This window comes from Xylona heveae (assembly GCF_001619985.1).
Source record: "Xylona heveae TC161 unplaced genomic scaffold L228scaffold_10, whole genome shotgun sequence".
Classification (NCBI taxonomy): domain Eukaryota; kingdom Fungi; phylum Ascomycota; class Xylonomycetes; order Xylonales; family Xylonaceae; genus Xylona; species Xylona heveae.
Genome location: NW_017264202.1, coordinates 168,509 through 194,567, shown reverse-complemented (window position 1 = coordinate 194,567; position 26,059 = coordinate 168,509). Strand labels below are relative to the sequence as shown.

Genomic DNA, 26,059 nt, shown 5'->3' with positions numbered 1-26,059 from the left:
GACACTGTCTCTGTCCGTCTGACTTTCCCAGCTTGTTTCGGCCTACCTTGTCGTTGATCACAAGCTACATACCAGCGCCCACCGAGCATACAAATGACTTGGCTTACCTTACATGTTCCATCAAAGGCGAGTGCTGGCCATGGTACCTGTGACCACCAAAGGTCCTTTATGAGCCCATATTAGGGGGATTGGTTCATACCCAAGAATACTTAACATCCGATCTCAACCTCTATGAATTTCCGGCTGTTGTGTAGGCTTCGTTAGTGTATCATCCACCAACTACATCACAGTATAATGCAGTGATCCTGTTCCAGACTTGATGTGAATACCCCTAATCCCGGGCGTTGCGAAGAAAAAGAGAAACGATCTCCTCTAAGTGATCAACAACAAGGACTCCTTTTGACCATCGTTTGCTGCCATCCTACCATTACTGGGTGCTTAACTTGGCTTCACCTGAGCACTGTTACCCAACTGGGGCAAATCCTCTTCATCCCCCATCTTGCACGCTGCAACTCATCTATTCGGCCCATCCTCATGATCGTTTTCTAACCATTCGAATACTGAAGCTTGACAACAGTCATCGACGAAATCCAACTCCTCCACTCGCTAAAGGCGGGGACGAACCCATTTCAAGTCCGGAAGAGTTTGGTTTTTAGCCAAAAGGAAGCAATTTAAGTGGATCCCATGGTTTAAGGCGATAAGCTAGCTAGCTACAGCGTTCTCTTAACTAGTGACTTCTCGTCATCAACCACCTACCCGTAGCCGTGGCGGGGCTTACCCATTTGACCTTGCCCGACCTATTTCTTCAATACGCTGAACAAGAAGCAAACTTCGACCTGCCTACCTCTCTGCTCTCTCTCTCGCTTCATCTCTCTCGTTGAAGCGTTTTAGCATCTCCGTCTCACGAATGAGGTTTTCTCGCTGATCTTTGGTCGAGCGAGGTGAACCTGTTTTATCTCGTCTCTATCTTACTTAAACACAAGGGAGCGAGCACCAGCGACGCTCCCCAAAAATCTCCGACCTGGCAGACCAACCTTTGCAAGGGCAATCTGTCAGTAACCAAAGCAACTTCCCAAGCGATCCTCAGATTCCAGACAATCTGCGCTCACAGAATAGTGAGCAGTCTTCGTCGAGCGACATATCATCGGGTACCGTCGGAGCTGACGGAGCTGTTCCGGGAAACTCTACCACCGGGACCCAACTTGAATCTCCTATCACTGCAGCCACTCGACCACCTTTGACCGTGTCGAGCTCCTCCCGCCGCCGACAAAGGAGCTCTTCGTCCTCTTCGGAAGACAACGAAGCTTCCGACCGTGTGCCCGACCTCGGACCCGTCATCGAGGGGCTGCAGCAGCATCAACGAAGCCGGCCTGGGCGATTTCCGACCGACACCCGCCCTGCGCGGCACGATTCGAAACGCCGGCGTCTTGCGGCAAACAAAATGCGTTTAGACAACGAATCGTCGCGATCTTCAAGTTCGTCCCGGGCGCAGTCGCATGGTACCCGTTTCTCGCCGCAAAGTAAGAGCGCATTGTCCAATGGAAACCCTTATGGTTTGAGCGCAGCCAACGGACTTTCCACCTCGCAGTCCAATGGAACCGCCTCAGGCAAACCTCGCCCAACATATTTTGGACACGACCGAGAAGAAGTTGCTCGAATTTTGATCCAAAGTTTAGCTGATTTGGGCTATAATGGAGCTGCGGCGGCACTCACACAAGAAAGTGGTTACGAGCTTGAGAGCCCTTCAGTAGCAGCATTTAGGAACGCTGTTCTATCAGGTGAATGGGCTGAGGCCGAGAGCTTATTATTTGGTAACGTACCTATCGACGGCGGAGTGGAATTTGATGGGGCGGACGGATCATACGCACGAGGGCTGGTTTTGGCGGAAGGTGCAGACAAGAATGAGATGCTCTTTTGCCTGAGGCAGCAAAAATTTCTTGAGCTACTAGAGGAAAGAGATCTAGGAAGTGCTCTGATGGTGTTGCGTCAGGAGCTGACGCCGCTTAATCGAGACATTAGCAAGCTGCACGCTCTCTCAAGGTATGCTCGCTTTTGGCCTTTGATTCTTCAAGTCTAACAGCGTTCGTTTTTAGTTTGATCATGTGTCAGTCTGCCGAAGACCTCAAGGAGCAAGCGAGCTGGGATGGGGCTGCTGGAGCATCACGGCATATCCTTCTTTCGGAGCTTTCGAGTGCGTTCCCCGCCACATCCTCCTTCTCTCCCCCCTTCTTAAGCTTTCATGCCTTTGGCTGACGAACAATGCTTGATTTGGTGCAGAATCCATTTCACCTTCAGTCATGATTCCCGAACATAGGTTAGCAGTTCTGCTCAACCAAGTCAAGCAACACCAAATCTCAAATTGTCTCTATCACAACACTGCGAGTTCCCCCTCTCTCTACTCAGACCATAGCTGCGATAGGAGTCAATTTCCCCTGCGAACAACCGCAGAATTGCAGCAGCATACGGACGAGGTCTGGTTCTTGGAGTTTTCTCACGACGGCACCAAGTTGGCGACTGCGAGCAAGGATCGAACCGTGGTCGTATACGACACCCGGTCCTGGGAACCAATTCACGTGCTCTGCGAGCATACGGATCCTGTCGCGTATGTTGCATGGTCTCCGGACGATTCGAAGTTGATTACATGTTCTCACGATCGTAAAGCTCGTTTATGGGATATGAGTGTAAGTTGCCATTGGATTCTTGGTTAAATCAGTTGTTGACTTGTGATGTATTGACAGACCGGCACATGCTCCTTGACGATCAATCATCATAACGAGCCAGTTACAACCGCATCTTGGGCACCAGATGGCCAAGTATTCGTCACTGGTTCGCTGGACAGCCAGCTCTCACTTTGCGTCTGGGACTTGAGTGGAAACCGGCTGCATGCTTGGTCTGGCTACCGAGTACAGGACTCAGCCATCTCCCTCGATGGTACAAAGCTGGTCACAATTTCAACGGAGAAGAAGATTTACGTCTATGACCTTGAAAAGCGAGAAGAGCTGTACAATCTCGCACTCAAGGCTGAGCTCACCTGCGTCAATATCAGCCGTGACTCACGATACCTTTTGGTTAACATGTCGGACCATGAGATTCAATTAATCGATATTGAAACGGCCGAGACAGTTCGAAGATACCTCGGCCAGCAGCAGGGTCGGTTTGTGATTCGCAGTGGGTTTGGCGGTGCCAGCGAAAATTTTATCATCAGTGGAAGTGAAGGTAGGATCTGCCTCGAACACGAGACAAACAAATTACTGATGAATGAATACTAACTTTTTAGACTCTCGGGTGTACATTTGGAACCGTGAAAGCGGCACGCTCGTGGAGACTTTGGAAGGCCATGCGTCTGGCTGCGTCAATTCTGTCTCGTGGAACCCCACTGATCCCTGTCTCTTCGCCTCGGCTGGCGATGACAAGAAAGTTCGAATGTCAGTTGATCCTTGGGACCTCTTTTTAAGTTTGAATATGTCGATTACTGTTGACTAACGGTTTTACAGTTGGTCTAAAGCATTGATTCCTCCCTCTTCATGGGGAGCTGTCCGCAATGGTCATAAGCATAGGAGCCTGGACGACTTGGTTGCTTAGGCTCACTCACGTCCATCTGTTTGACAGATATGGTCATTATTACCGCGAGAACTTCATTTCGGGCTCGTTTGTTTCAGTTTGGTGATTACTTGGCGAATTGGGGCTGTGTGTGTATTTTGTGATTCTGTGCAGGGAAGAGATGCTCAAGGCAGGATGCACCTGGCGTGTTTGACTGGCATCAGTGGGTAGGTTGTATCCTATGGTCTCGGGAGTTTTATTCGTTTCTTTGTTCATAGGCGGCCTTGCTGTTGTTCATTTGTCTTCTTCTTTTCATTTCCTTCACCTCCCCTTTTTTTCCCCTTCCACTTTACTTTTTTCATATCATACACATGGCATCCCTTGCACAACGCGCACCATGGGCATATAATCAGTCAACAGTAAAGGGCGATCGAACGCCGCCTTAGATCTCCTCGCCGCTCATCTCTCCCATCTCTCCCGCCTGTCTGTTTCATTTTTTTTTTTTTTTTTTTCCGGCATAGAGGGTTCTGTTGGAGTGTCTGGGTCTTGGTCTGTCTTTTTGGCTTTGCCATGATGATAGGTTCATTTATTTGGCTGGGTTGTTTACGTATCAGAAATTGCCACATGTTCAATTAATGCCACAATCTCAAACCCCGTAGATATCAACTAGCCTATTGTTCCGTAGTTCCAAATGTAAGCTATTAACTGAGGCTGTAACTTGAGATGTTACCGAACCCTCATTACTGGAATAACCCTGGAATCGCTTATGCAACAGGGACAAGCTTTGATCGATAATGTGGCAGGGAATACTTTCATTCACATATTTGCAGTACTGAGTACGCATCAAGCGCTCAACGCGGGTATTGGGGTTCTTATTATTTCTCACATCTGTGTGTGATGCGCGATATTCCTATCAGCCCACTGTCATTTCCGATACTACTTCGTTTGAATCGACGAATCGCCAATCACTTTTACTTGAAGGTTCATTTTGTGGAGCAACAGACATTTTATAATACAGTTATTTAATCTATCGATGGCGTTGTGATGGGTCTGACGAGCTGGCAATGATACACATCAGAAAAGGTTATCACAAGCTTTATTCTGGCTACAAAGTCCTCCGATCGGAACGAAACAGACGATTAAGATGTTCAATTCATTAGGGTTTCAGATGTGCTAAAGGGCATTCAAGCAGGGAACAATGTTCGATCCATCAGTCTGCCGTGACCATATTTTACATTAACACCTTCAAAGTATCAACTCCGAGACGTTGTGTTCGGACGGGTGGAAGTCGGATCGAGAGGGAGACGGGGCGGCAAGTGAGTTGTACTCTACTCTAGTCTGAAACCCTCCCGCTTGGCTTGTGCGTAGGTTTGCTGTTGCGTTGTCTGTCTCCGCTGACTTTCGTTTCGAGTTTGGCCCGAGTCACAGTTACAAAACGACGGGCGGGATTTGAGATGAGCCTCTGCTGGGCTACTCAGCCACACCAAGCCAAGCTTTTTGGTCTCTCTCGGTCCAGATTCCTATTTTGCTTTGCCTTTCCTCTCATAGGCTCGATATAACTTGACATACCACCAACTCGCAAATCGCAATACAACCCAGAGTGAGTTGTTCAATCTTGTCTGATGAGATCAAATCTCTCTATCCGATAAGCGCGACCGGATAATTTGCGGCGGCTTTTTCAAAAACTGGAGAATTGTTCCATTTTCGCGACGAGTTATAAAGGCGTGGCCCAACCCAGCTGCTGAGATTCCCGGCAAACAGCTCCAAACTCACTTGAGGGAATTGCGGAATACAGATATCGCCTCTAAGCACTCCCCCGATTTGCACAATCATAAAGCAACCCAGCTTCGCCCCCAGACTCTACGTGGCTTGAAAGAAAAGGTCGCGCAGGCAGGGTCATCCTCGAACGATCGATTCGACGCGCCCCTTTTACTGCGGTCACACCAAGGTTTCTGGCGTTTGCTGTCAACTGAAGATTATGGAGTGCCCCATCTATGAAGAGACCCTCTCTTCTGGTGTTGGCTCTTGAATTGATACAGACGGCCGTATCTCGAGAATCTACCTACACCATTCACACAGTCTTGATCTTTCCTCATCCGCCAAAGATGCGCGATTGAACGGCGACCAGATTCTTCGCTGAACACCTACCGGTCCACATAAAAATCGACAGACTTTGTAAAAGAGGGGCAACCATGTTCACCAAGATAATCGACTTGCGCGATCGCATAACGGAGGCTGGTTCGACGCTGCGGTCATGGATTCCATTTCAGAGGGGTTACCGCCGGCCAAGATTCAATTTCATCACCTTACACTGTACGTGCGCAGGAGCTCCACCGGAGCCTATACGCCCGTCTTTTCTGACCATATTTGAACAGATATTTATCTGATTGGCCTCACTATCATCGGATCAATTCTTTTATACCCAGCCGGAGAGCTTACGTATATTAATGCGTTGTTTTTCTCGGCAGGATGTAGCACCCAGAGTGGTCTTAACCCGTGGGTTCTCAGGTCATGGTGCTAAACTGTCTCTTGTACTAACTCAGATTGATAGTGTTGACATAAATAAACTGCACTTGTATCAGCAGGTAATTTCTCACACTGCCCACCGATAGCTAATTCACTCCAGCTAATTTGCACGTCATAGATTGTCATGTTTTTCATGGCCATGATCGCTAATCCCATCTTTATCAATTCTTTCGTCGTGTTTGTTCGCCTTTACTGGTTTGAAAAGCGCTTTCAGAATATTGTGAAGGATGCTCGTAATCTTCGCCGGACGAGGACGCGGTCCCGAACAAAGACAGAAGGAATAGATGACGGGGAATTGGAGCGTGCCGAACGGGGGGTCAATGGCCGACCCATTGTCGTTTTGCACGACACCTCGCGGATGAACAGCAGAGTCACCAACGGCCATATGAATGGCGATACAGATGGCATGAAGGAAGAAGAAGAAGACGGTGACAAGGTTGGCGGGTCGGATACGAGTAATGGAGCGAGTGGAGTTACTCTTGAGGACGAAGAAAAGTCCAGCAATGGCCCGCCTTCACCCAAGCACGAGCCGACAGCTTCCTTTCGGCGCGATATTATGTTTGCAGATGAGCTCCCTCGGAGAGATGGAGAAGACGGGGTCGAGATGGTACGGCTACCGGAACGGGCTACGACGGAACAGAATATTGCGTTTCTTGAAAAGCAACGAAACCAGGATAAAGGAGCCTTGCGTATACCTGGGCCGAGAGATTTTGACCGTGGCCATGTGCCGGAGACGGTAAATGACGACGAAGACGGAGGTCCCCTTGGACTGGCTCACTCCAAGCAGAGCACCCAACGTGTTGATCCAGGTGATAATTTTGAGTTGAATGAGGATGATCATCCCGCAAAGCGAGCCATAACCATTGACGAGCCAGACCATCCAAGACAACGAAAGAGGACCAATACGTTTGCCTCATTTGGACTACGCCGAAGACGGACGGACGGCGCCAAGGATGAGGATGAGCCTTCTGGGCTAAGAAATCGTGGCAGAACGGCAACTTTTTCATCATTCATGACCTCGAGAAGCCAAGATCGGGATCCTATGCCATACCTTAGCTGGCAGCCGACAATTGGTAGAAACTCGGCATTCATTGATTTGACCGAGGAGCAAAGAGACGAATTGGGCGGAATTGAATATCGCGCATTAAAGACATTGGCCTTTATTCTTGTCGGTACGTTGTCCGCCGATTGTTTCGTCGAAAAAAAAAAAAAAGGAGTCGGCTTACCAACATTTCATAGTTTATTTCATCGGCTTCCATCTTCTAGGTGTCGTCTGTCTTCTTCCGTGGATTGTTCGGAGTGAAAGATATGGCGCGGTTGTCGATGCGGTTTCACAGAATAAGGTGTGGTGGTAAGTCATTCGTTCATCTTCATTACTGACAAGAAGAAAAGCGCATTGCGCCGGCTGACTAGTTTAGGGGCTTTTTCACTCCTGCTTCAATGTTCAACGACCTCGGATTTACGCTTACGCCCGACTCAATGATGTCATTTGCGACTGCCGTCTTCCCTCTTTTGCTGGGCAGCTTTTTAATCATCATTGGCAACACAGGGTTCCCCTGTATGCTTCGTTTTGTTATCTGGCTTTCGTCAAAACTTGTTCCCCAAGATAGCAGTGTTTGGGAGGAGCTGCAATTTCTTCTGGACCATCCAAGGAGATGCTTTACTCTTTTATTCCCGTCCAAAGCGACATGGTGGCTGTTCTGGATTTTGTGTATATTGAATGGCCTCGACTTGATATTTTTTATTATTCTTGATGTAAGTGCTTTCCCGTACCCCCCTCGTGTCTTTGCACTTTAATGGAGGTGCGTTTCTCTTTGCTAATCGCATGTTCAGCTCAACGATCCAGCCGTGACTCAATATGCCGCGGGCACGCGCGTCCTAGATGGCTGGTTTCAAGCCGCATCAACACGCACCGCAGGCTTTTCTGTCGTCAATCTTGCGGCGCTGCATCCAGGCATTCAAGTATCCTACCTTATCATGATGTACATTTCAGCATTCCCTGTTGCCATCTCGATGCGTCGCACCAATGTGTACGAGGAGAAGAGTTTAGGTATATACGGCAGCAAAGAGGAAGAGGAAGATGAAGAGGCACTAGAACCGAGTTATGTCGGTGCTCACTTGCGTCGCCAGCTGTCATTTGACTTGTGGTATATTTTCCTGGGTCTCTTCATCATTGCCATTGCCGAAGGAAGTCGACTCAGCAATACAAACGAATACGTAAGTCCCAAGAACAAACCCCCCGGGGGTGTGCCTCCCCTTGTGCATATCTAGCTCACTAACATCCAACTCGTAGCAATTCACACTCTTCTCCTGCCTCTTCGAAATCGTCTCTGCCTACGGCACCGTCGGTCTCTCCCTCGGCTACCCCAACATTGACGCCTCTTTCTCCGCCGAATTTAACGTAATATCCAAACTCGTCATCATCGCCATGCAAATCCGCGGGCGCCATCGTGGTCTCCCCTACGCTCTTGATCGCGCCATCCTCTTGCCCAGTGAAAGTCTGCACAAGACCGAAGACAACCTCAAACGAACACCTACGCAGCGCCGCACATCTACGTTCAGCCAAGTCGGACCTGCAAACACCACCGAAAGGCCCGACCAAGCTGCCACGTCAGGTTACGCACGCTCCAGCATGCTCCCCACAAGATCTCAGGACCTCAGATCAAGCCCTCCTCCTTCCAGTCACGATGACTCTGCGCCCTCTCCTCATATTACTTTCTCACCAGGACAAGCTCCTGTTGGTGGTGGTCCAACAAGTCCGACCAGCCCTCTAGGTCCAACCAGTGCATCCACCTTTGGAAGCTGGTCGTTCAATCATCCTGAAGGCGGTGGCGGTGGCGGTGTTCCCACAAGTCCGACCCCAGCTCCCCGTGCATCTTCACGCGGCAGAAGCAGGACACGCACACGCAGTGTCGGCGCCAGCATCTTGTCAGGATTTCACGCCGGCCCGTCCATTTCTCGCAGTGAATTGGGCAACATCTATTAAGAGCTTACGTTAGGGCGCAGTTAATACTCGTTATCATTACTCATTAATCATCGATCCTGACACCCAATTCCAAAAGGGCCGAGCATAACTCTTGCCGCCCACTTTTCCTTTTTCTTTTTCTTTTTTTTTTTTTTTTCTTATTTCTTTTCCATTATGCGTACAGCACAGCAGTGGCGTACCGACTTCTTTTCTGAACATTCCTCACACGGCAGGCTAGACTTGTGTTATTTGTGCATATTCCTACAGTAATCACTTAAGGCCACTAGGGTCGGGCAAAAATTAATGTAGAAATGGGTTCATAACATTTGTCTCTTCTCACAAACTTTGATTGTCGCATGATTTATTATAAACCATATCAAGTAATACTCGTAAGAAAAAAAAAATGCAAGTAAGTAGTACATTGTCAGACGTCTCTGAAGAGACATACGCCGTCCTGGATGCGCCAATGAATTCCCATACGAAAAGAAAAAGCCCACGAAGAAGAAGAAAAAAGAGCGCAAAAGTCGAAGAAAAGAGAAGATAGAAGATAGAAGACAGGACAGACAAGTAACTACCTACGTGTAACAGCTAACTTGACTAGCCCGTTCCAAAACTGGATCTTCCAGGACCATAACTACTCGTACTACTTCTTCTTCCTCCTCCCCCGAACCCTGCATTATTTCCGGCTGCATGATGACCATAACTGCTACCGAACCCTGCAGGGCCAGGACCAGGGCCAAAGCCAGAACCGGGACCAATACCAGAACCAGGACCAGGACCAGAACTAAAGCCAAGACCAGAAGAAGTACTAGAACCCAGTCCCGGTCCCGGTCCAAAACTACTACTACCACCAAATCCAGATCCAGAACCAGGACCGGGAGCGCTGCTCTCCATTTCGATTCTAGCGCGCAAGTCTCTCACGAGGGCCTTTGCTTCTTCGACTTCGACTCCGTCCTGGCAGAGTTCCGTGGCGAGCTGCATGGCGCGCTGGTAGCCTGCGGGGCCGCCGCGGCTGAATTCCCATCTGGCGAGCCACATGCGGGCGCGGGAAGTGGTGGACGTGACGCCGACGCCGGCGGTAGCGGGGCGTATAGGAATGTTGTTGTTGCGGGGCGGTTTCTTTGTGTTTGGGTCAGTACCTCGTTTTTGTCGTCGTCGATTGTTTCTTTGTGGCTTTGTGGTGCGTCGTGCGGGTCTTGTGGTGGTGGTGGTGGTGGTGGTGGTGGTGGTGCCTGTTGCTGCGCCTGCTGTTCCTTGGAGGTTTTGCTCGTCATCATGGTCGTTCATATCCGCGCCAAGGTCGGCGTCTGTATTCTCACGATCGTCATTTTCCTTTCCTTCCCAATCCTCGTCGTCATCGTATTCTTCTTCATCAGTGTCGTCGTACTCTTCGTCTTCGTCTTCGTCTGCGTCTCCGTCTCCGCCAATACCGTCTTCTTGGGCGAGTGTCAATTCCATATATGCCGCTGCTTCGTCGAGATTGTGCATCTTCTCGTACATGAGGGCGATTTGGTAGAGTGTTTCGGGGTCCATGGGCGCTTGAACCATGGTTCGTTTTTCGCCGAGGACTCCGCCTTGCTGGGTGGTGGTGGAGGTATTGACGGGCACATCATAATACGAGCCAGCCACGAGGGCGCGCTTGAGTGCTTTGATAGCTTGCAGGGGCCGTCCCATTTTGTTATAGCAGGAGCCGACAGCCTGCCACATTTTCGGATCATATGGTCTCAGGCTCGCGGCGCGCTGGTAGTAGAAGAGGGCGTAGTAGTGCATTTCGAGCACCTCGTAGGTTTGTCCGAGACCGTACCATGCGCGGTAGTCTTTGCGGTTGACGTCCACGGCGCGCCGGTAGGATTCGATTGCCGCATGGGTGTTTTTCATCTCGACGTATTCGTGGCCCATGAGCGTCCAGGCGGATAAAAAGGACCGATCGAGTGTGAGTGCACGCCGAAAGTACATGACTGCTTTTTCGTGCTCGGATTTGAGCGAGTAGTAGTTGCCTACGACGCAGCATGTTTCGGGCCGGAATTTGTCAGTCGCGGTCGCCAGTTGGGCAATGTATGCGAGTTTGGGCCGTAGTGTCATCACGTAAAGAATATTGGAATAGTGGTCGAGAGCGTCGATACGGTGAGGGTCGTTTTCGACGATGGTAGAAAATACGGATTCGGCTTCTTCAAAATCTGGTATGTGTTAGTGGGTAGGTTGGCAGAACAGCGAGGAAACGGGATGGGCATAAAAGTTATACAGTGGGAGCGGTGCAAAAGTACCTTTGGAGTGGTATAAAAGGAGCGCTCGTTCAGTTTTGAGCCATTGACTTCCAGGGAAAACAGCTTCGAGCTGTGATAACTCGCTGTGGATCTCGTCCGTTGCCTGATACAGTTCCTGGCTGGCGTGGAGGTGAAAAAGAAATGTCATAATGTTTCGTGGTAGGTCATTTATGATTTGAGCAAGCTGTGCAGCCTACCTGTTAGTCCGTCAAACTTTCTTCAGGGACCATTGTGGTCTGCACTCACGTCTTCCAAACTTCCAAGAAGATCACTGAGCTCCTGCCAGGCGCCCCAGTTGTAAGGATATAAATTGACGCTCTTGAGAAGCCATTTTTTAGCCTCGGCTTCGTTCTTGCCCTTTGCCAGTACTATCCCGTAGAGATACTCCAACCATCCTTGGCTCGAATTCTCCTCGCCTGTCGCCGAGGATTTGCGCTCTCGTTCTGCAAACCAACTTTCCAAGCCCCGGCTCAGTCCTACTAATTCTCGATTCATTGTTGTCCCACCATCGGCTGGCCCAAGAATCATCTCGCTCTCCTCGTCCTTTCTCTTCTCCCCAGAGAGGTATTTGGCGTACAGGGACAAGAACAGTGCTTTTTGGCTCATGCGGGGGAATGCGCTTTCTGAAGATGCCATAGACGCATTTGCGTCGGAATCTGTAGCTTTCGCTTTCCCTTTCCCTTTATGCGTCGACTGAGGCGATATTGGATCTGTAAAGATATCTGCTCTTGGGGCTGTATTCAGCGGTCCGCGGGGCAGGTTTGATGGCAAAAAGATGGCGGCGCAACGGTCGTATTCGCGGCAGTCAAAATAGGATTTAGCCAAGAGGTATTTGCCAGCCTCTTGTGCCTCTAGACGGGCCTCATGAGGATCAGTGTTGGCGGACAGGACAATGGGTGGAGGAGCTGCCTCCGTATCGGCATTGGACATTTGAGAGTCTGCATCGCTGTCTAGGGTCGTTTCAGGCTCAGATGTGGAAGGGAGAGAAGTAGCTAGTTCGGCGGCCCTGCACAGAAAGTCAGTCTGATCCTCCCCTTCACCTCATACAAAGGGAGTGTGTGATTCGCCCTCACCATTTCGCCGACTGGTATAGACAGCGCTCAGAGCACTTGACCACGGCATCTTGCAAAGTGGTGCGTAACCGCACAATGTCCGCGTCTGTGAGATTGACCATCTTGAAATATGATACGTGGAGTATGTGATTGCCAGAAGCGCTATGAGCGGTCCAATCAAGCGGATCTATAGGGGTAGCATTCGTTCGTCATAACCCGTCAAAATGTGTAAGACGTATTACCATGCCGCAGTTGTAGAAAGGGTAAATGTAAAATCAATTCAACCTCATGACGGCACGAGAATCGCTTTGAATTTGAGCTAGACCGCACACTCTTCACAGAAGCTCCAAGTAACGCCTGACTTGACTGGGGTATCTCAAAGAAATCACAACGTCACAGCAATAATCCTGAGCTCTCCAGAGTTCTTAGAGTTGTACCAAAACATTGACCCGCGTCACGGATATTTCCGTGGTGTTGAGTTGTGGCTTTTCACAATTCCTCAGCCACAAGCAGGTTAATGCTTGGCATAAAACCAGCATAAAGACAAGTCATTATCATATCAATCTAATCTCATCGATCAGTCAAATTAGATCAATCCATATCAATTTAATTTCACCGTTACCGCTGCAACTCCCTCAACAGCCCCCTGTTGCGCCCCACCATTCATTGTCCGACATCTCTGTCGAACGTTTACCCGCTTCCGCCTCCTCATCTCAGGGTCCTCCTCACCTTCATCAATTTCTCTCTCCTTACACAAAATATCAATCGCCGTCTTTCATCATGCCCACCACTCTAAAAGAATTCGAGAGCGTCTTCCCCAAGCTGCTGGAAGTGCTCAGTGAGCACGCGCAGCAATACAAGCTGCCCACCAACGCACTGGAATGGTATCAAAAGGTGTTGCCTCATATTCATTATTCACCCTCCTGCTAGATCTGTTTAAACCTCCCCAAAGTGTTTCCACACCTTTCAACTTCATGTTGACTAACATATCTATTTAGTCTTTGCAACACAACACCGTCGGCGGCAAATGCAATCGTGGCATGTCCGTTGTCGACAGCAGCGAGGTTCTCCTCGGCCGGCCCCTCACTGAAAAGGAATACTTCCAGTCCGCTACTCTCGGATGGTGCACCGAGTTGCTCCAAGCCTTCTTCCTCGTATCTGACGACATCATGGACGAGTCGAAGACCCGTCGCGGCGCGCCCTGCTGGTATTTGATGCCCGAGGTCGGCATGGTTGCTATCAACGACGCATTCATGCTCGAGTCGTCCATCTTTGTGCTTCTGAAGAAATTCTTCCGCTCTGAGCCTAGCTACCTGGATCTGATTGAGCTCTTCCACGAAGTCACCTACCAGACCGAACTCGGACAGCAATGCGACTTGCTCACCGCTCCCGAGGACAAGGTTGACCTGGACAACTTCTCCATGGAGAAGTACCTCTTCATCATCACATTCAAGACTGCCTACTATAGCTTTTACCTCCCTGTCGCCTTGTCGCTGCACTTGCTGGGCCTCGCGACGCCGAAGAATCTCAAGCAAGCGCAGGATATCTTGATCCCCTTGGGCCAGTACTTCCAAATTCAAGACGACTACCTGGACAACTACGGCGCCCCCGAGACGATTGGCAAGATTGGCACGGATATCATGGACAACAAGTGCTCGTGGCTGATCAACCAGGCGCTGCAGCGCGCAAGCAAGGACCAGCGCGAGGTACTCAACCAGCACTACGGTCGCAAGGACAAGGCCAGTGAGGCAATTGTCAAGGAGGTCTTCAACGAGCTCAAGCTCGACGAAGTTTACCGGGCCACCGAGGAGGAGGAAGTGAGCAAGATCCGCAAGATGGTTGCCGAGTTAGACGAGACCGACGGTCTCAAGAAGGGCGTTTTTGAGAGTTTCTTGGGCAAGATTTACAAGCGCAGCCACTAAACGATACCCGTAATGGTTAAGTGAGGATCGAAATGAGGTGCATGTGGGGGTTATGGCCGCGTATGGGTTATGAGCACAGGGGGGATGGGCTTCGTGGCGTGGGAAAAGTGGATTTCTTTGATGCAGTTTTCTCATATTTTGCAAGCGCTTTAAGCGACTGCGGCTTTGATAAGACCAAAACAATTAGATGATAGACTATGTTTGCTCCGTTAATACTATCACGTAATACGCCGAAAATAATATTTACAATAACATTTCAATGTTTCGATTGATTCGAAAAGATGCATGTCTGGTCCAATGCCAAGGGAATTCGTTAATATGAAGTGGCGACTCTCAGGCGGAAGACGTGTTCGGGCCCGCTACTATACCGTGGCTCTTTCCTGCCAGATTTTGCAGGCAATAAATGAGATTGCCTCGAAACATTTTGCATTTCTCAAGAATATGTTGTGCAAAGATCTGTCGGTCTTTCAATGGTTGTAGTATGCTTCTATTGTGCTAATTTTGGTCGATGGACTATCTAAAAGTTGAATGGAAGGCGCTAAGGGTGGTACAAGAGGTGCGAAAGGTTAGTATAATACAGATTTGGTCTTCAAGGCAATACAATATATTTTTCGAGGTGCTCGGGGATGGCGCCAATCAACTTCTTCTCTGTCAGCCATTTGCGGGAAAAGAGGCGGTCTGCGTATCGGTAGGCGCCATCGCAGAGCATGGTAACGACAGTGTGGCCCTTGCCAAGCTTCTCCGCAACCTCCTTGGCAGCAACGACGTTGAGACAGGAGCTGGCACCGAGATAGAGACCCTCCTCGTCAAGGCAGCGGTACACCATCTCAATGGTCTTCTCATCGGGGATGTGGACAGCGCCGTCGAGGAGGTCAATGTCAGGCTTCAGGTTGTCAGTGACACGGCCCTGGCCAATACCCTCGGTGATAGATGAGCCGGTGCGCTCGGTGAGCTTGCCGCCGCTGGTTATGTACGAGTGCAGGACAGATCCGGGGGGATCAGCGAGGAAGGACTTGACGCGTCCCTCGCTCACGGTCTTCAGGTACCGCGTGACACCTGCCAGCGTACCAGCGGTGCCAGTGGCGCAGGTAAAGGCATCAATTTTGCCCTGAGTCTGTTCCCAGATTTCAGGACCTGTCGTCTCAATGTGGGCTCGACGGTTAGCCACATTGTCAAATTGGTTCGTCCACACAGCATTGTCCAACGCCTCAGCATGTCGTCGCGCCTGATGATTATAGTTGGCAGGGTTGTCAAAAGCCACGGCCGGGACTGGGTAGACCTCGGCGCCCAGGAGACGTAGCAGATCAATCTTGCCCTGGGATTGCGTGTTGGGCATGTAGATGACCAGCTTGTAGCCACGCGATCGACAGACGTGCGCTAGACCAATGCCAGTGTTGCCCGCAGTGCCCTCCACGACTGTACCACCAGGCCGGAGCAAGCCACGCTCCTCTGCATCCTTGACAACATACAGAGCAGCTCGGTCCTTGACACTGCCTCCTGGGTTTTGGAATTCGGCCTTTCCGAGCACCTCGCAGCCGGTTTCTGCCGAAAGACGGTTGAGACGAATCAGAGGAGTGTTTCCGATAGCTAGAACGTACACATTAGCATGAATGTTCCCAATTTGGGTAGGCTTGCGAAATGAGGGCCTAAGTGAGAATGAGGAGGAGGATGAAAAAGAAGAATACGATGGCAGCAGCGAAGGTGATGACTGAGGAGAAGGTTGAAGTGTGGGGGTTTTTTTCTTTCTTGGAGGTTGGAGGTTGGTGCACGGAAGATGCCAGAGTCTCCTCAATTGAGTCAAGCCGAAGACCCCAGACAACGTGGCTTGTCTATTTTACACTTCGCAGACTTACCTCCGACCAGGCCCTTGACCACTCCTTGTGCTTTGGAGACTTGTCGGCCATAGGGATTGTAGCTCTCCAGCTGAGCTAGGGACGGATTGAGCGATTCAGAGGCGTTCCGATATGCAGTGGTAGCAAAACGCCGAATCGACTGCCGAAACATGACGGGCCGGTCACTTCACAGAGACGAAAAGAATATCGGGTTCAAAGGGGAAAAGAACACAAAATCAATAAAATTGGAAAACGTTCTAGAATCCAATGACGTCGGAGATGGAGGGGCACTGCCTATACAGTAGGGAGAGGAGGTGACGGTGATACGCAAGGGAGCGAGAGAGAGACAAATGGGAAGGGTACAGTAAGGCGATCAAAGGGAAAAGTGAAAATAGAGAGTTGACGTGATCGAACTAGAATGACATGGGAATCATTTCAAAATCCCATAATCGCGCAGCATGGGAAATTTGCAAATTAGGGTGTCTCCTCACAAAAAATTGAGTTCGAACCGTTATGTCAGAAAATTACGAATCATCAAATCATCTCTATTCCTTTGGTCGATCGAAACGCGCCAAAAGGGGCCGATTCATTTCTTTTTTGCGTTGGCGATTCTGTTACATTATTACATGCTCATAGGGTCAAATTTTACCATGGGATTCTCCCAGTCCCGGAGAGAAAAGTCGCACCGCCGCGTGCAACACCAATCAACGTTTGGCATTTGATCATTTTGGCCTAGAGTTTCTTCTGGGCGGAAATTTTCAAATTTTTACTTTTCACCGCCCGTCTAGACTTGTTCAGATCCTGAAGCCCGTTCCGGGCGCCTGGCTCCTCTCGCAAATTCCACGAGCGGGGACATTGGTCGCAGCTGGTGTGGCTGAGACCGATCCCGAACCTTTTTTACCGTGTCCCAACTGGCTGCACACCGTCCGGAAGTAAATCCGGCAGCATTGGTGTACCTGAAATGGAAGGGATGGGCAGACTACTCGGGACTACGAGAAACCACCCAATGCGAGTGGAGAAGTGAGCATGGGATTTGCACTTTCCCTCCCCCCCTTTTTAGCTCGAGGTCTCTAGACTGTGGCTGTTCGGTCCATTCTTACGCGCCGTACAGAACCATTTCATCGCGCTTCGAACGGTCGAGAGGAGTCGTTGTCCGAGTCCCCGATCAAGAGGAGCAATTCGTTTCTCATCGGAAGTTTCCATCTTACGATCGTGATCGGGTCATCAGACTTTTCCAAGGCGATGGGCTCGTGCGATCCCAAGGACGTGCAAAAGGCGTGCGTGTTCCTGTCGGTCTCTTGCGATCGAGTGGCAAATTGGGCCAAAGATCGACAAGGTCGCTCTGGTTCTCGACCACATGTGAACTGTTTTGATTGAAATTTTTTTTCTGGTTATCATTCCTACTAACAATTCTCCCTCACTTCCTCAGCAGTTCCTCAGTTTCGTTGGTGTTCCATGTCCGTGTTTTCTCCGTGCTTTAAATTATGCCTTGGTGAGATTCTGCTGATTGGCCGGTGTCAGGATACTGAGGTAAAGCCACAGCGATGGGAAGAGCTTGGAGCCACAGCGGACGGTGCTCGCACGGTGATTGGACCGGATCTTGGTTCCAGGCTGGAGGGAGCAGTCTTCCCTTGTCGACAAGGCTACTTTCACCATGGGATTTCTACCTTTGCAGGTGCAAGTTCGGATCCGGACCCCTGGATGGCCTGGCCCTCCACTTTCCCTCCGTTCCTTGTCCGTCTCGTTGGTTCCCTCTTGCTAAAATGTTGTCTATACCTCTCTTCGTTACGATGCACGTCTCTTTACACGAATTTTTACCCCCAATCCAAGCTCCTAGAGCTCCCCAGCGAGCTGCCAACTTCACATCATACCCTTTCCCACCCTTGGAAGCCCCGCCGAGCCCTTTTCCCGGTCTCGCTACTGCATGCTGGTGGAATTTCGCACAGTTATGGCTTTTTGCTATTCCATAGTACCCTCGTTGACCCTTGGCCCGGGTCCTTTCTAGTGAATTATCTATACCTCTTTGTCCCGTCATCCGTTTTCTTTCCACTTCTCCTCGCACATTCTCGACCTTTCCCTTTTTCCTGTCCCTAGCCACACAGATTCCTAACGGAATTATTTTTTTTATCAGAGAAGAAAAGGCTCAGGGTGGTTTCGTCAACTTCTTGCACTGTCCATATCCTACTTTTCCTTTTCTGGTCCCTGCTCCCCCACCAACCTGCCAGTGATTCTCTCCTTCTTTTCGCCACAGCCACGCGCAGTTCTCCGCGGCGGGAAGACGTTCACGGGACTTCGTTCCGGGCACCAATCGCTTCAAACAGGACACCGACTTCACTTCTCGTCACTTTCATATCACCGGATGGACGGCCGCTCCAGCTGGTGCCGGCAAAAGTGACGGCAGCTCAAAGATCATCATGCGCTCAGTGGTCGACTGGCGCCCACGAGCTCAAATTCAACCACACATCTCCATATTTCCCCCCCCTTGGTGCCCCCTCCTCCTCGATTCTTCTTAATTCTTTCGATTGGTTTCGTCTGCCTGCATTGTAGACTGTGAAACAACTTGTCGACAACAGTCTTCTCTACTCTAGACAAAGGCTCTCCTCATCATAAGGATGAGGGGATGCGCATCCGCTCTGTGCACGTCCTCCGAATTTCATTTTCCTCCATAACAACCGCATCAGTCTCCCAAAGTCGAGTGTAAAATCCGACCAGAGGCGTATTTACGCCTCCACTATTTATTTTGGTCTTCGACGACCCGCCACCAATGGATGGCCCGTCCAGATCTCTACGAGCAATTGCCCCCGTGCACGCGGGGGCGCGAAAAGCTTCGCCTCCAAAAGACAAGGGAAAGCTCAAAGACAAGGAGAGACAGGAAAGTTCGCCAAGTCCGCCACCACCAAAGCCCAAACGCCAAATTATCGCTGCTGCATGTGAAGCATGTCGCAGACGGAGATCAAAGGTATGCTCTTTGTATTTCTTTTTCATTCAATATAGCATTTCGGAGGTATTATCAGCCCGACAGAGGGAATGTTACTGACGTCTTAAACAGTGTGATGGTCGAAGACCAACATGCTCCATTTGTTTGCGCAAGGGCTCCGAGTGTGAATATGCGGCTGAACCTGATGAGAGTCGTGTTGCGGCCATCAAACGCAAAAACGAGATGCTTCAGCGCGAGCTGGGCGAGATGAAGGAAATTTATTCATATCTACAAACGAAACCCGAGCCACAAGTGCTAGCGCTATTACACAGGATTCGTTCTACGCCTGATTTTGCCTCCGTCTTGCAAATGGTCCGAGAGCTTGAACAACAGCCACCCCAACCCTCTCGATCGGCATCGTACCCGCAGACACCAATTACGTTACCGCCTATTCGATCATTACTTGATTTTCCGATATTACGTCCCTCGACAGGACCTTCATCGAGCGACGATATGCAAGTTGAATCGACTTATCCAGACAGGATGAGTCTTGACCCTTACGATTATCAGAGGCGTTGATCTCTGTGCCATGAAAATTTTGAAGCCACCTCCTCTTCGGGTTACAGATCGACCCCCTATCTTCTCATCGACGTTGATGATATTCTGGACGCCTTGGCCGGTTCTCTGGCCGGTGTCCGTTTCAAAAATTTCGGTCGCTTTACTTGGACGACCTCTCACTATTTGTGAAAATTTTTCGGATGGCATTGCCGCTATGCAATCCCATCCCTGCTGCTGGTTGACATCGACTTCATTTTGTGTGCTCAAAGCCACAAAGTAGGTCAGCCATAGCACCTCGTCGATCGTTTTCAGTAGGAAATTCCCACGATCGCGACATCGGATCAGTGCTCTTCTCTATGAGTCCTCAATCCAATTCAAGAGCAATGAAGCTCTTATACTATTATCGATTTAGAATCTCCGAGAGAATAGCCGTCGGCAGCACTTCCACCACGACAAGCATTTTACTTCTGTTCACCGAAAGTTGAGCAAGTGAAAAATGACGGTCTTGCCACAGTCTTTCGTTCAACGTGCACCACGGCAAACATTTTGCAGTTGTTATTTAGAAGTTACATTTGGCGCGTGAAGACACAAGCTCGCGTGTCGTTTTATTTCATTTGCCTGGGAATTTGAGGCAAACTCTGATTCATGCAGTCATACCAGGAAGGGACATTGCTTTCCTTGGGAGGATGGACGTTCCTTTACAATACATATAGAACAGAGGTTTTGGTGAATCATGTAGTTAGTTGCGAATTAATCCAAACAAAAAGAAAAAAAAAAAAAAGAGGGAAAAGAACCAGAAAAAAGGACAAAAAAAAAATTGATATAAATTTTATTACAACAGCCAACGTTTTAACTATAAACCCCATGCGTGCTTGATGGTATTCCAAAGATGAGTATTTAAGGTTTTGAATGATTATCTTCCAGCCTTCAACCACGCCGAGTAGCACAGCCACAGCTGACTCGTTCCTTCAAGTGCTTACATAATCCAGCTAAACCCTTTGTAGGCCTCTATTGGTGCAATGTAAGTACCTTGCTGGTTTTGGTCATGTTTGCTTGGTTTGCCGGGCCCACGGTCGCGGCAGGCGGTGGAGGGTAAACACGACTGACAACAAACACGGAAATCATCGACAACTTCGGAGACGCCGACGACAACCTACACAAATGGGCCCGAACCTGCGCCTATAGCACTCATCTGGATCTCTTAGCAAGATCTGGATAAATCTTACACGTGAAATACTCTATTGAAAGATCCTAATCCAGGCGGACCGTGTCCGATCGCAGCGTCGCCTGCACAGACTCAATCAGAGTGTCTGGGCTAAGAAGAAGAGCCAAACCGCCAGCAAGACCCTAACGATCTCTTTGCACGTTCTTTTTGATATTTATACCATACTTCGCTATGCCTGGACGAGTATCTCGCAAGCCGGGCTCTTCAGCCGCACAGAGCACCCAGAATCTCTCTCTGCCTGCGGCTTCCTCGTCGCGCCTGTCCAACAATGCAACCGATGATGGCTCGATCAAGAGTTCGCGGTCATCGCGAGGTACCGAATCCACCCGCGACTCGGAGAGCAAACCCAGCCGGAAATCGACGCGAACTTCCGCCATACCCATCTCTATCCCGGATGAAGGACCTTCAACTGCTCTTCGTGTCCAGATTTGTTCCTTGTTTGGAGATGCCCAGCGGACCACAGCGGCACATAGGAAACTCGTGATTAGCCTACGCAAGATCCAGGAAGCTTGCTGCTATGAACCGACCTCACCAGTAAAAGGAAAGCAGGTGTCGCAATATCACCAATTGGGTGCAGATTTTGGCGAGGAGGAGTTTACGAGCGAGGTGGCGAGATGTATGCTCCGCATATTAGGGGTTAAAAGGAGCGAAAATGCAGCAGATAGAGTTATTCGTTTTCTAGTGCTATTTTTAAGGCATGCGAACGAGAAAGGTGAGTAAAGATGGATTCTTGACAAGTGAACGCGCAAGAAATGGACGTTGAACTTTGAACGCCCACCATTCTAACATCCGGCAGACAATGCGCTTCTTCAAGAAGTCGCCGATGAAGACGACATGCTTGAGACGCCTAGCTCCCGCTTGACTTCCCACCTGCTCACCACGCTGTTGCCATTGATGACCTCCAAAGAGAAGACCGTCCGATTCCGTGCGACACAGATCACTTCGGATCTGGTCAGCTCACTACAATCCATCGATTTTGATATTTACCAGGCTACTAGAGCTGCGCTTCTTCGACGGATCCGCGACAAGGAAAGCATGGTTCGGGTGCAAGCTGTGCTAGGACTTAGCTCGATTGCCAGCAATGATGCAGAGGATGATCAGGAGGACGAGGAGGAAGATGACGAAGATGATGCAAGTAGCTTGCTTGAGAAGCTCTTGGATGCCCTTCAAAACGATCCGAGCGCAGATGTGCGGCGTTCTCTACTATTAAGCCTCCCTCTGACTGCAGCAACGCTTCCATATCTTCTTGAACGCGCCAGAGATCTCGACGCAGCTACCAGAAGGGGACTATACTCGCGTCTGCTCCCCAGTCTCGCAGACTTTCGTCATCTCTCCCTGTCCATGCGCGAGAAGCTTTTGCGTTGGGGTCTACGGGATCGGGATCAAAATGTGCGACGAGCGGCGGCGCGGGTCTTCCGAGAACGTTGGATCGAAGACTGTGCCGGCACCCGTCAGCAGGCAGAGGGCGGAGCGGTCATTGAGCAAAAATCTCCTAGCTTTGAAGGGTTAACGGAATTGCTTGAACGTATTGACGTAGTCAACTCTGGGGTCGAAAGCGGGATCGCACAGGAGGCTATGAAGGAGTTTTGGGAAGGTCGACCAGACTATCGTGCTGCAGTGACATTTGACGATTCGTTTTGGGAAAATCTGACTGCTGAAGGCGCATTTATGGCTCGAAGCTTCAACGCATTCTGCCGTCAAGAAGGAGATGGCAAGTATGAGAATTTGGTCGAGGAGAAGATGCCAGAGGTTACTAAACTTGCCTTTTACATCCAACGCTACACCAACGTCTTGTTCAGCAAACTCAAAACCACCAATGAGCGAGCTGAAGGCGACGATGAAGACACTGTCGAGCTTGAATTTATTGTCGAGCAATTACTGCACATTGCATTGACGCTTGATTATACTGATGAAGTGGGACGAAGGAAAATGTACGCATTGATGAGAGAGATTCTTGCCGTGGCGGAGCTTCCGGAAGAAACTACCAGACTCGTAGTCGACATTTTACGAGTGGTTTGCGGTGAGAATGCCAATGGAGAGCGAGACTTTTGCGGCGTGGTGCTCGAAGCGGTGGCCGAAGTCCATGATACGATTATGGGCGAAGACGGTGCGGAAAATGGCGAAGAAGACGGAGAGGAGAGCTTTCACTCTGCGAGATCAGAAGTCAGCGACGACGCACCGGCCAAGAAGAAGGCACAGGCTCCGCTCACCCCAGAGGAGCAAGCTGAAAAGGAAGCCCAGGAAGAGGAAAAGGCTGTAAGAGAAATCGTGGTGAACATGAAGTGTCTCCATATTGCGCAGTGCATGCTTCAAAACGTGCAAACAGATTTGAAGGAAAATGCTCATCTCGTCACAACACTCAACAATCTCATTGTCCCGGCTGTACGGAGTCATGAAGCACCTATCAGAGAAAGGGGACTAGTATGTCTCGGTCTATGCTGCCTACTGGACAAGGCAAGTCAATTTACTCCCCTCGCAATATCCTTCTGTACTAATAATCACAAACAGAGCCTCGCAGAAGAAAATCTGATTCTCTTCCTGCACTGCTTCGCCAAAGGTCATGAAGCGCTTCAAACGACCTCTGTCCAGATCATCACCGACATTTTAACTACCCACCCATCTCTCCTGTCACCGACCCCTCCAACGGACCCGGAGGCCGAGTCCACCCCTTCTGCTCTACAGAAACCCATTCTCAAGCTCTACTCCCGCTCCCTGCGGTCGTCCTCTACGGACGTCCAGTCTACCGGCTGCACGGCTCTCTGCAAGCTCATGCTCGGCAACGTTATCAAAGAAGATGACCTCTTGAAACAGCTCGTACTCACGTACTTTGATCCCGCCACGCAAGATAATCCTGCTATGCGTCAAGCTCTGACTTACTTTTTGCCCGTCTACTGCCACTCGCGGCGCGAGAATATGGAGCGCATGGCCCGCATTGCGGTCCCCCTCGTCCATGCACTTGTCACGCTCAATGACGAGCTCGAAGAAGATGAAGGCATGGTCGGCTTGACGCTGGTGACTGCGCACCTCGTCGACTGGACGGACCCACGGAAATTGGTCGTCTTGGATTCCTTTTCCACTGGATGGGACGAGTTGGGCCGCAAAGAAACGAAGCCTGTCGAAGCAGACATTCATGTCGATGTCGCCGTGGATGTGCTGAACAAGGTTCTCAGCTCGGGCTGCACAAGTACGTATTTAATCTTTCTTACGTCTTCCTTCTCTTTTCTTTTTCATCATCTTGTTTTCTCCGTACTTGTTTCCCCTTGTCCGCTCCTATCTGTTTCTTTCGTGTTAATCAGGTGCTAACGACCAAACAGAAGAAGAACGCAAAACGCTCATTTCCCTCCTCTCAAAACTCTACATTGCGCATGCCGCTGACGCGTCGAAATTGCTCGAACTCCACGACCTCGCTGCCGCCGCGGTCGACGCCTCGGGCCGTATCGCACCAGACGCGACGTCGAGAAATGCGCTGACCAAGGTCTTGAATGCTGTAGAGAAGGTTGTACAGGTCGATGCCGAGCAGGCCGAGCAGGCCGAGCCGGTGGTGACGGCCGGCGAAGAAGACGAAAGTAAATTCTTGTCCAAGGCTGGTAGCGGCGACGAGGAGGGGGTCGAAGAGAGTAAAGCCGATGAAGAAAGCAGAGCCCAACTTGAAGGCGAAAGCCAAATCAAGTACGAACACGAAGACGAGCACGAGGATGACGGCGATGATGATGCAGCTACAGTCACGGGCAATAGTGTCAAGGATGAAAGTGTCTTGTCGGATGCCACCCGCATAACGGCGTCAGAGGGGATGGATGTTGATGATCCTATGGATATGGATTGATTCATTCTCTAGTCTTTCTTCATTTCGTTTCGTTCTCTTTGCTTTCTTAATTTTATTCATTTTGTTTGTTGGTGGGGGAGGGGAGGGAAGGGGTTTCTTCATTCATTTATTCATTTGGTCTTTTGTCTGCGTTTGGGTTTCCGTCTAATTATCCGTCCTTTGGTTTTTTATACGTGAGTGAATGAATTATAGAGGTAACTGGTAACTGGTAAATTGCATTCTCACTGCCCTGTGATTTAGATATTCTGTAAATTTTGTGTCGTGTCCTCTGTCGTTGAGCTTTATTGGCTGCTCTTTATCCTTGAGCAAGTCACCATGTTGGTCTGTCAGTCTTTCAGTCTGTAATTCTGTAAGTCTGGGACTCTGGGTCTGCCAATCTGTTTATATATCCCTTGTCTAGCTTGGTCGGACTCTTACCCTCTGTCTGTCTGTCTGTCTCTTCATCTGTAAGTATTTGAGTACGTCTATGAATCTGTCTACTCGCCACGCGCAAGTCGTGATATATATCTTTATATACCTTATATTTTTATATCTGTATATATGTATGTATGTATGTATGTGTTTCGCTGATTTGACCATAACGACACTCTATTGAATATGCATTTTTTGTGCGAGTGCAAAGGGAGGGCAAGCCACGCAAGATATGGAGATATGAAGAGTACTCGTCCCCTGGCATCTGCATTGTAGCTGTGCTTGTAGATGTAGGATTATCAATGTAGAAGTATCGACGTAGGCTTCTAAACTCAAATAGGTCAGGCAGGTACGGTAAGTAAGATAGGTAAGGTAGTAAGGTAGGTATGGTAGGTACGGCATATATCACAAAACGAGCTCGTAAGATGGAGATATGTCAGGACGGCTCAAATCAATGCAGGCAGGTTTACTTGTACAAGCACCTGACAACTTTATACAATTATATTTGAGAAATTCTTCTGCGGAGACAAGACACATGAGAAACAAAGAGACATGGTAGACTGTATGCAGGTTTTGGATCAGCTACAAAGTACAATATTGCCAATCAATTCAAGCCCTTCGGTCCAATAAGTTATACAAAGGTATCATACCATGCAGCCCGAACGAATTGAGCAGACAAGTACAAAGTACAGCGTAGACCCGCGACACACGACTCGCCATTCGCAATGGACAAAAAGTGTACTGCCCATCACTGACGCAGAAACGTGAACTGACAATGCCCATCAGATGCAGTATCCAGCAAAGACACGTCAAACATGTTCTACTACTGCTGCAGTCTCAGTCTACTATCGAAATGCGACCCGCGAGTCTCTCAACTCTATTCCATCACATAACATCGCAACAGAGCAAAGTACAGAACAAATCTACGATATGGTGCTTCATTTCCAGCCCATCCTATAAGGAGGGCTCATTGCGAGCGTCGAATCATCGGATCATCGATCCTTTCGTTATAAAGCGTCAAAGA

General features: G+C 49.6%; 8 protein-coding genes across 8 annotated transcripts; 6 read left to right on the top strand and 2 right to left on the bottom strand.

Moving 5' to 3' along the window:
• Nucleotides 1-1,441: 1,441 nt before the first annotated feature.
• On the top strand, nt 1,442-3,582 carry L228DRAFT_240749 (WD40 domain-containing protein; the record flags this gene model as incomplete). Its single annotated transcript, XM_018331274.1, has 6 exons — nt 1,442-2,040; nt 2,094-2,191; nt 2,278-2,681; nt 2,739-3,216; nt 3,278-3,425; nt 3,495-3,582. 6 exons carry the CDS (start codon nt 1,442-1,444, stop codon nt 3,580-3,582), a joined length of 1,815 nt encoding a protein of 604 aa, XP_018185755.1.
• A 1,971-nt stretch (nt 3,583-5,553) lies between these two features.
• On the top strand, nt 5,554-9,070 carry L228DRAFT_24088 (potassium transport protein TRK1/TRK2). Its single transcript, XM_018331286.1, has 8 exons — nt 5,554-5,853; nt 5,916-6,036; nt 6,092-6,125; nt 6,185-7,238; nt 7,306-7,417; nt 7,485-7,821; nt 7,900-8,283; nt 8,360-9,070. Exons 1-8 carry the CDS (start codon nt 5,733-5,735, stop codon nt 9,050-9,052), a joined length of 2,856 nt encoding a protein of 951 aa, XP_018185754.1. The 5' UTR covers nt 5,554-5,732; the 3' UTR covers nt 9,053-9,070.
• Nucleotides 9,071-9,344: 274 nt separating this feature from the next.
• Nucleotides 9,345-12,729, bottom strand: L228DRAFT_284930 (TPR-like protein). The gene is made up of 4 exons (XM_018336280.1): nt 12,369-12,729; nt 11,542-12,301; nt 11,296-11,479; nt 9,345-11,208 (listed from the first exon to the last, which is right to left on the bottom strand). Exons 1-4 carry the CDS (start codon nt 12,467-12,469, stop codon nt 9,629-9,631), a joined length of 2,625 nt encoding a protein of 874 aa, XP_018185753.1. The 5' UTR covers nt 12,470-12,729; the 3' UTR covers nt 9,345-9,628.
• Nucleotides 12,730-12,941: 212 nt separating this feature from the next.
• Nucleotides 12,942-14,505, top strand: L228DRAFT_249872 (ERG20 farnesyl diphosphate synthase). Its single transcript, XM_018333186.1, has 2 exons — nt 12,942-13,241; nt 13,346-14,505. The coding sequence occupies exons 1-2, from the start codon at nt 13,128-13,130 to the stop codon at nt 14,267-14,269; spliced, it is 1,038 nt and encodes a 345-aa protein (XP_018185752.1). The 5' UTR covers nt 12,942-13,127; the 3' UTR covers nt 14,270-14,505.
• Nucleotides 14,506-14,727: 222 nt separating this feature from the next.
• On the bottom strand, nt 14,728-16,643 carry L228DRAFT_249871 (cysteine synthase). Its single transcript, XM_018333185.1, has 2 exons — nt 16,123-16,643; nt 14,728-15,856 (listed from the first exon to the last, which is right to left on the bottom strand). Exons 1-2 carry the CDS (start codon nt 16,271-16,273, stop codon nt 14,859-14,861), a joined length of 1,149 nt encoding a protein of 382 aa, XP_018185751.1. The 5' UTR covers nt 16,274-16,643; the 3' UTR covers nt 14,728-14,858.
• Nucleotides 16,644-17,341: 698 nt separating this feature from the next.
• Nucleotides 17,342-18,532, top strand: L228DRAFT_24057 (hypothetical protein). Its single transcript, XM_018331257.1, has one exon. The coding sequence runs from the start codon at nt 17,557-17,559 to the stop codon at nt 18,193-18,195; it is 639 nt and encodes a 212-aa protein (XP_018185750.1). The 5' UTR covers nt 17,342-17,556; the 3' UTR covers nt 18,196-18,532.
• On the top strand, nt 18,531-19,909 carry L228DRAFT_24053 (hypothetical protein). The gene is made up of 2 exons (XM_018331253.1): nt 18,531-19,060; nt 19,151-19,909. Exons 1-2 carry the CDS (start codon nt 18,866-18,868, stop codon nt 19,595-19,597), a joined length of 642 nt encoding a protein of 213 aa, XP_018185749.1. The 5' UTR covers nt 18,531-18,865; the 3' UTR covers nt 19,598-19,909.
• An 802-nt stretch (nt 19,910-20,711) lies between these two features.
• L228DRAFT_284926 (ARM repeat-containing protein) lies at nt 20,712-24,834 on the top strand. The gene is made up of 4 exons (XM_018336279.1): nt 20,712-21,513; nt 21,598-23,255; nt 23,310-23,985; nt 24,116-24,834. Exons 1-4 carry the CDS (start codon nt 20,973-20,975, stop codon nt 24,622-24,624), a joined length of 3,384 nt encoding a protein of 1,127 aa, XP_018185748.1. The 5' UTR covers nt 20,712-20,972; the 3' UTR covers nt 24,625-24,834.
• Nucleotides 24,835-26,059: the final 1,225 nt, after the last annotated feature.

What these genes read in the sequence shown, in the direction of transcription:
- L228DRAFT_24088 (XM_018331286.1), top strand. Translation starts at nt 5,733, where the DNA reads ATGTTCACCAAGATAATCGACTTGCGCGATCGCATAACGGAGGCTGGT. An exon ending in ACCCAGAGTGGTCTTAACCC is followed by an intron (nt 6,037 to 6,091) that starts GTGGGTTCTCAG and finishes TCAGATTGATAG; the next exon opens with TGTTGACATAAATAAACTGC. An exon ending in TCACAGAATAAGGTGTGGTG is followed by an intron (nt 7,418 to 7,484) that starts GTAAGTCATTCG and finishes TGACTAGTTTAG; the next exon opens with GGGCTTTTTCACTCCTGCTT.
- L228DRAFT_284930 (XM_018336280.1), bottom strand. Translation starts at nt 12,469, where the DNA reads ATGGTCAATCTCACAGACGCGGACATTGTGCGGTTACGCACCACTTTG. An exon ending in CTATACCAGTCGGCGAAATG is followed by an intron (nt 12,302 to 12,368) that starts GTGAGGGCGAAT and finishes CTTTCTGTGCAG; the next exon opens with GGCCGCCGAACTAGCTACTT. An exon ending in TTCTTGGAAGTTTGGAAGAC is followed by an intron (nt 11,480 to 11,541) that starts GTGAGTGCAGAC and finishes TAGGCTGCACAG; the next exon opens with CTTGCTCAAATCATAAATGA.
- L228DRAFT_249872 (XM_018333186.1), top strand. Translation starts at nt 13,128, where the DNA reads ATGCCCACCACTCTAAAAGAATTCGAGAGCGTCTTCCCCAAGCTGCTG. An exon ending in CACTGGAATGGTATCAAAAG is followed by an intron (nt 13,242 to 13,345) that starts GTGTTGCCTCAT and finishes ATATCTATTTAG; the next exon opens with TCTTTGCAACACAACACCGT.
- L228DRAFT_249871 (XM_018333185.1), bottom strand. Translation starts at nt 16,273, where the DNA reads ATGTTTCGGCAGTCGATTCGGCGTTTTGCTACCACTGCATATCGGAAC. An exon ending in GGTCAAGGGCCTGGTCGGAG is followed by an intron (nt 15,857 to 16,122) that starts GTAAGTCTGCGA and finishes TGTACGTTCTAG; the next exon opens with CTATCGGAAACACTCCTCTG.
- L228DRAFT_24057 (XM_018331257.1), top strand. Translation starts at nt 17,557, where the DNA reads ATGTCCGTGTTTTCTCCGTGCTTTAAATTATGCCTTGGTGAGATTCTG.
- L228DRAFT_24053 (XM_018331253.1), top strand. Translation starts at nt 18,866, where the DNA reads ATGGATGGCCCGTCCAGATCTCTACGAGCAATTGCCCCCGTGCACGCG. An exon ending in GTCGCAGACGGAGATCAAAG is followed by an intron (nt 19,061 to 19,150) that starts GTATGCTCTTTG and finishes CGTCTTAAACAG; the next exon opens with TGTGATGGTCGAAGACCAAC.
- L228DRAFT_284926 (XM_018336279.1), top strand. Translation starts at nt 20,973, where the DNA reads ATGCCTGGACGAGTATCTCGCAAGCCGGGCTCTTCAGCCGCACAGAGC. An exon ending in AAGGCATGCGAACGAGAAAG is followed by an intron (nt 21,514 to 21,597) that starts GTGAGTAAAGAT and finishes AACATCCGGCAG; the next exon opens with ACAATGCGCTTCTTCAAGAA. An exon ending in TATGCTGCCTACTGGACAAG is followed by an intron (nt 23,256 to 23,309) that starts GCAAGTCAATTT and finishes AATCACAAACAG; the next exon opens with AGCCTCGCAGAAGAAAATCT.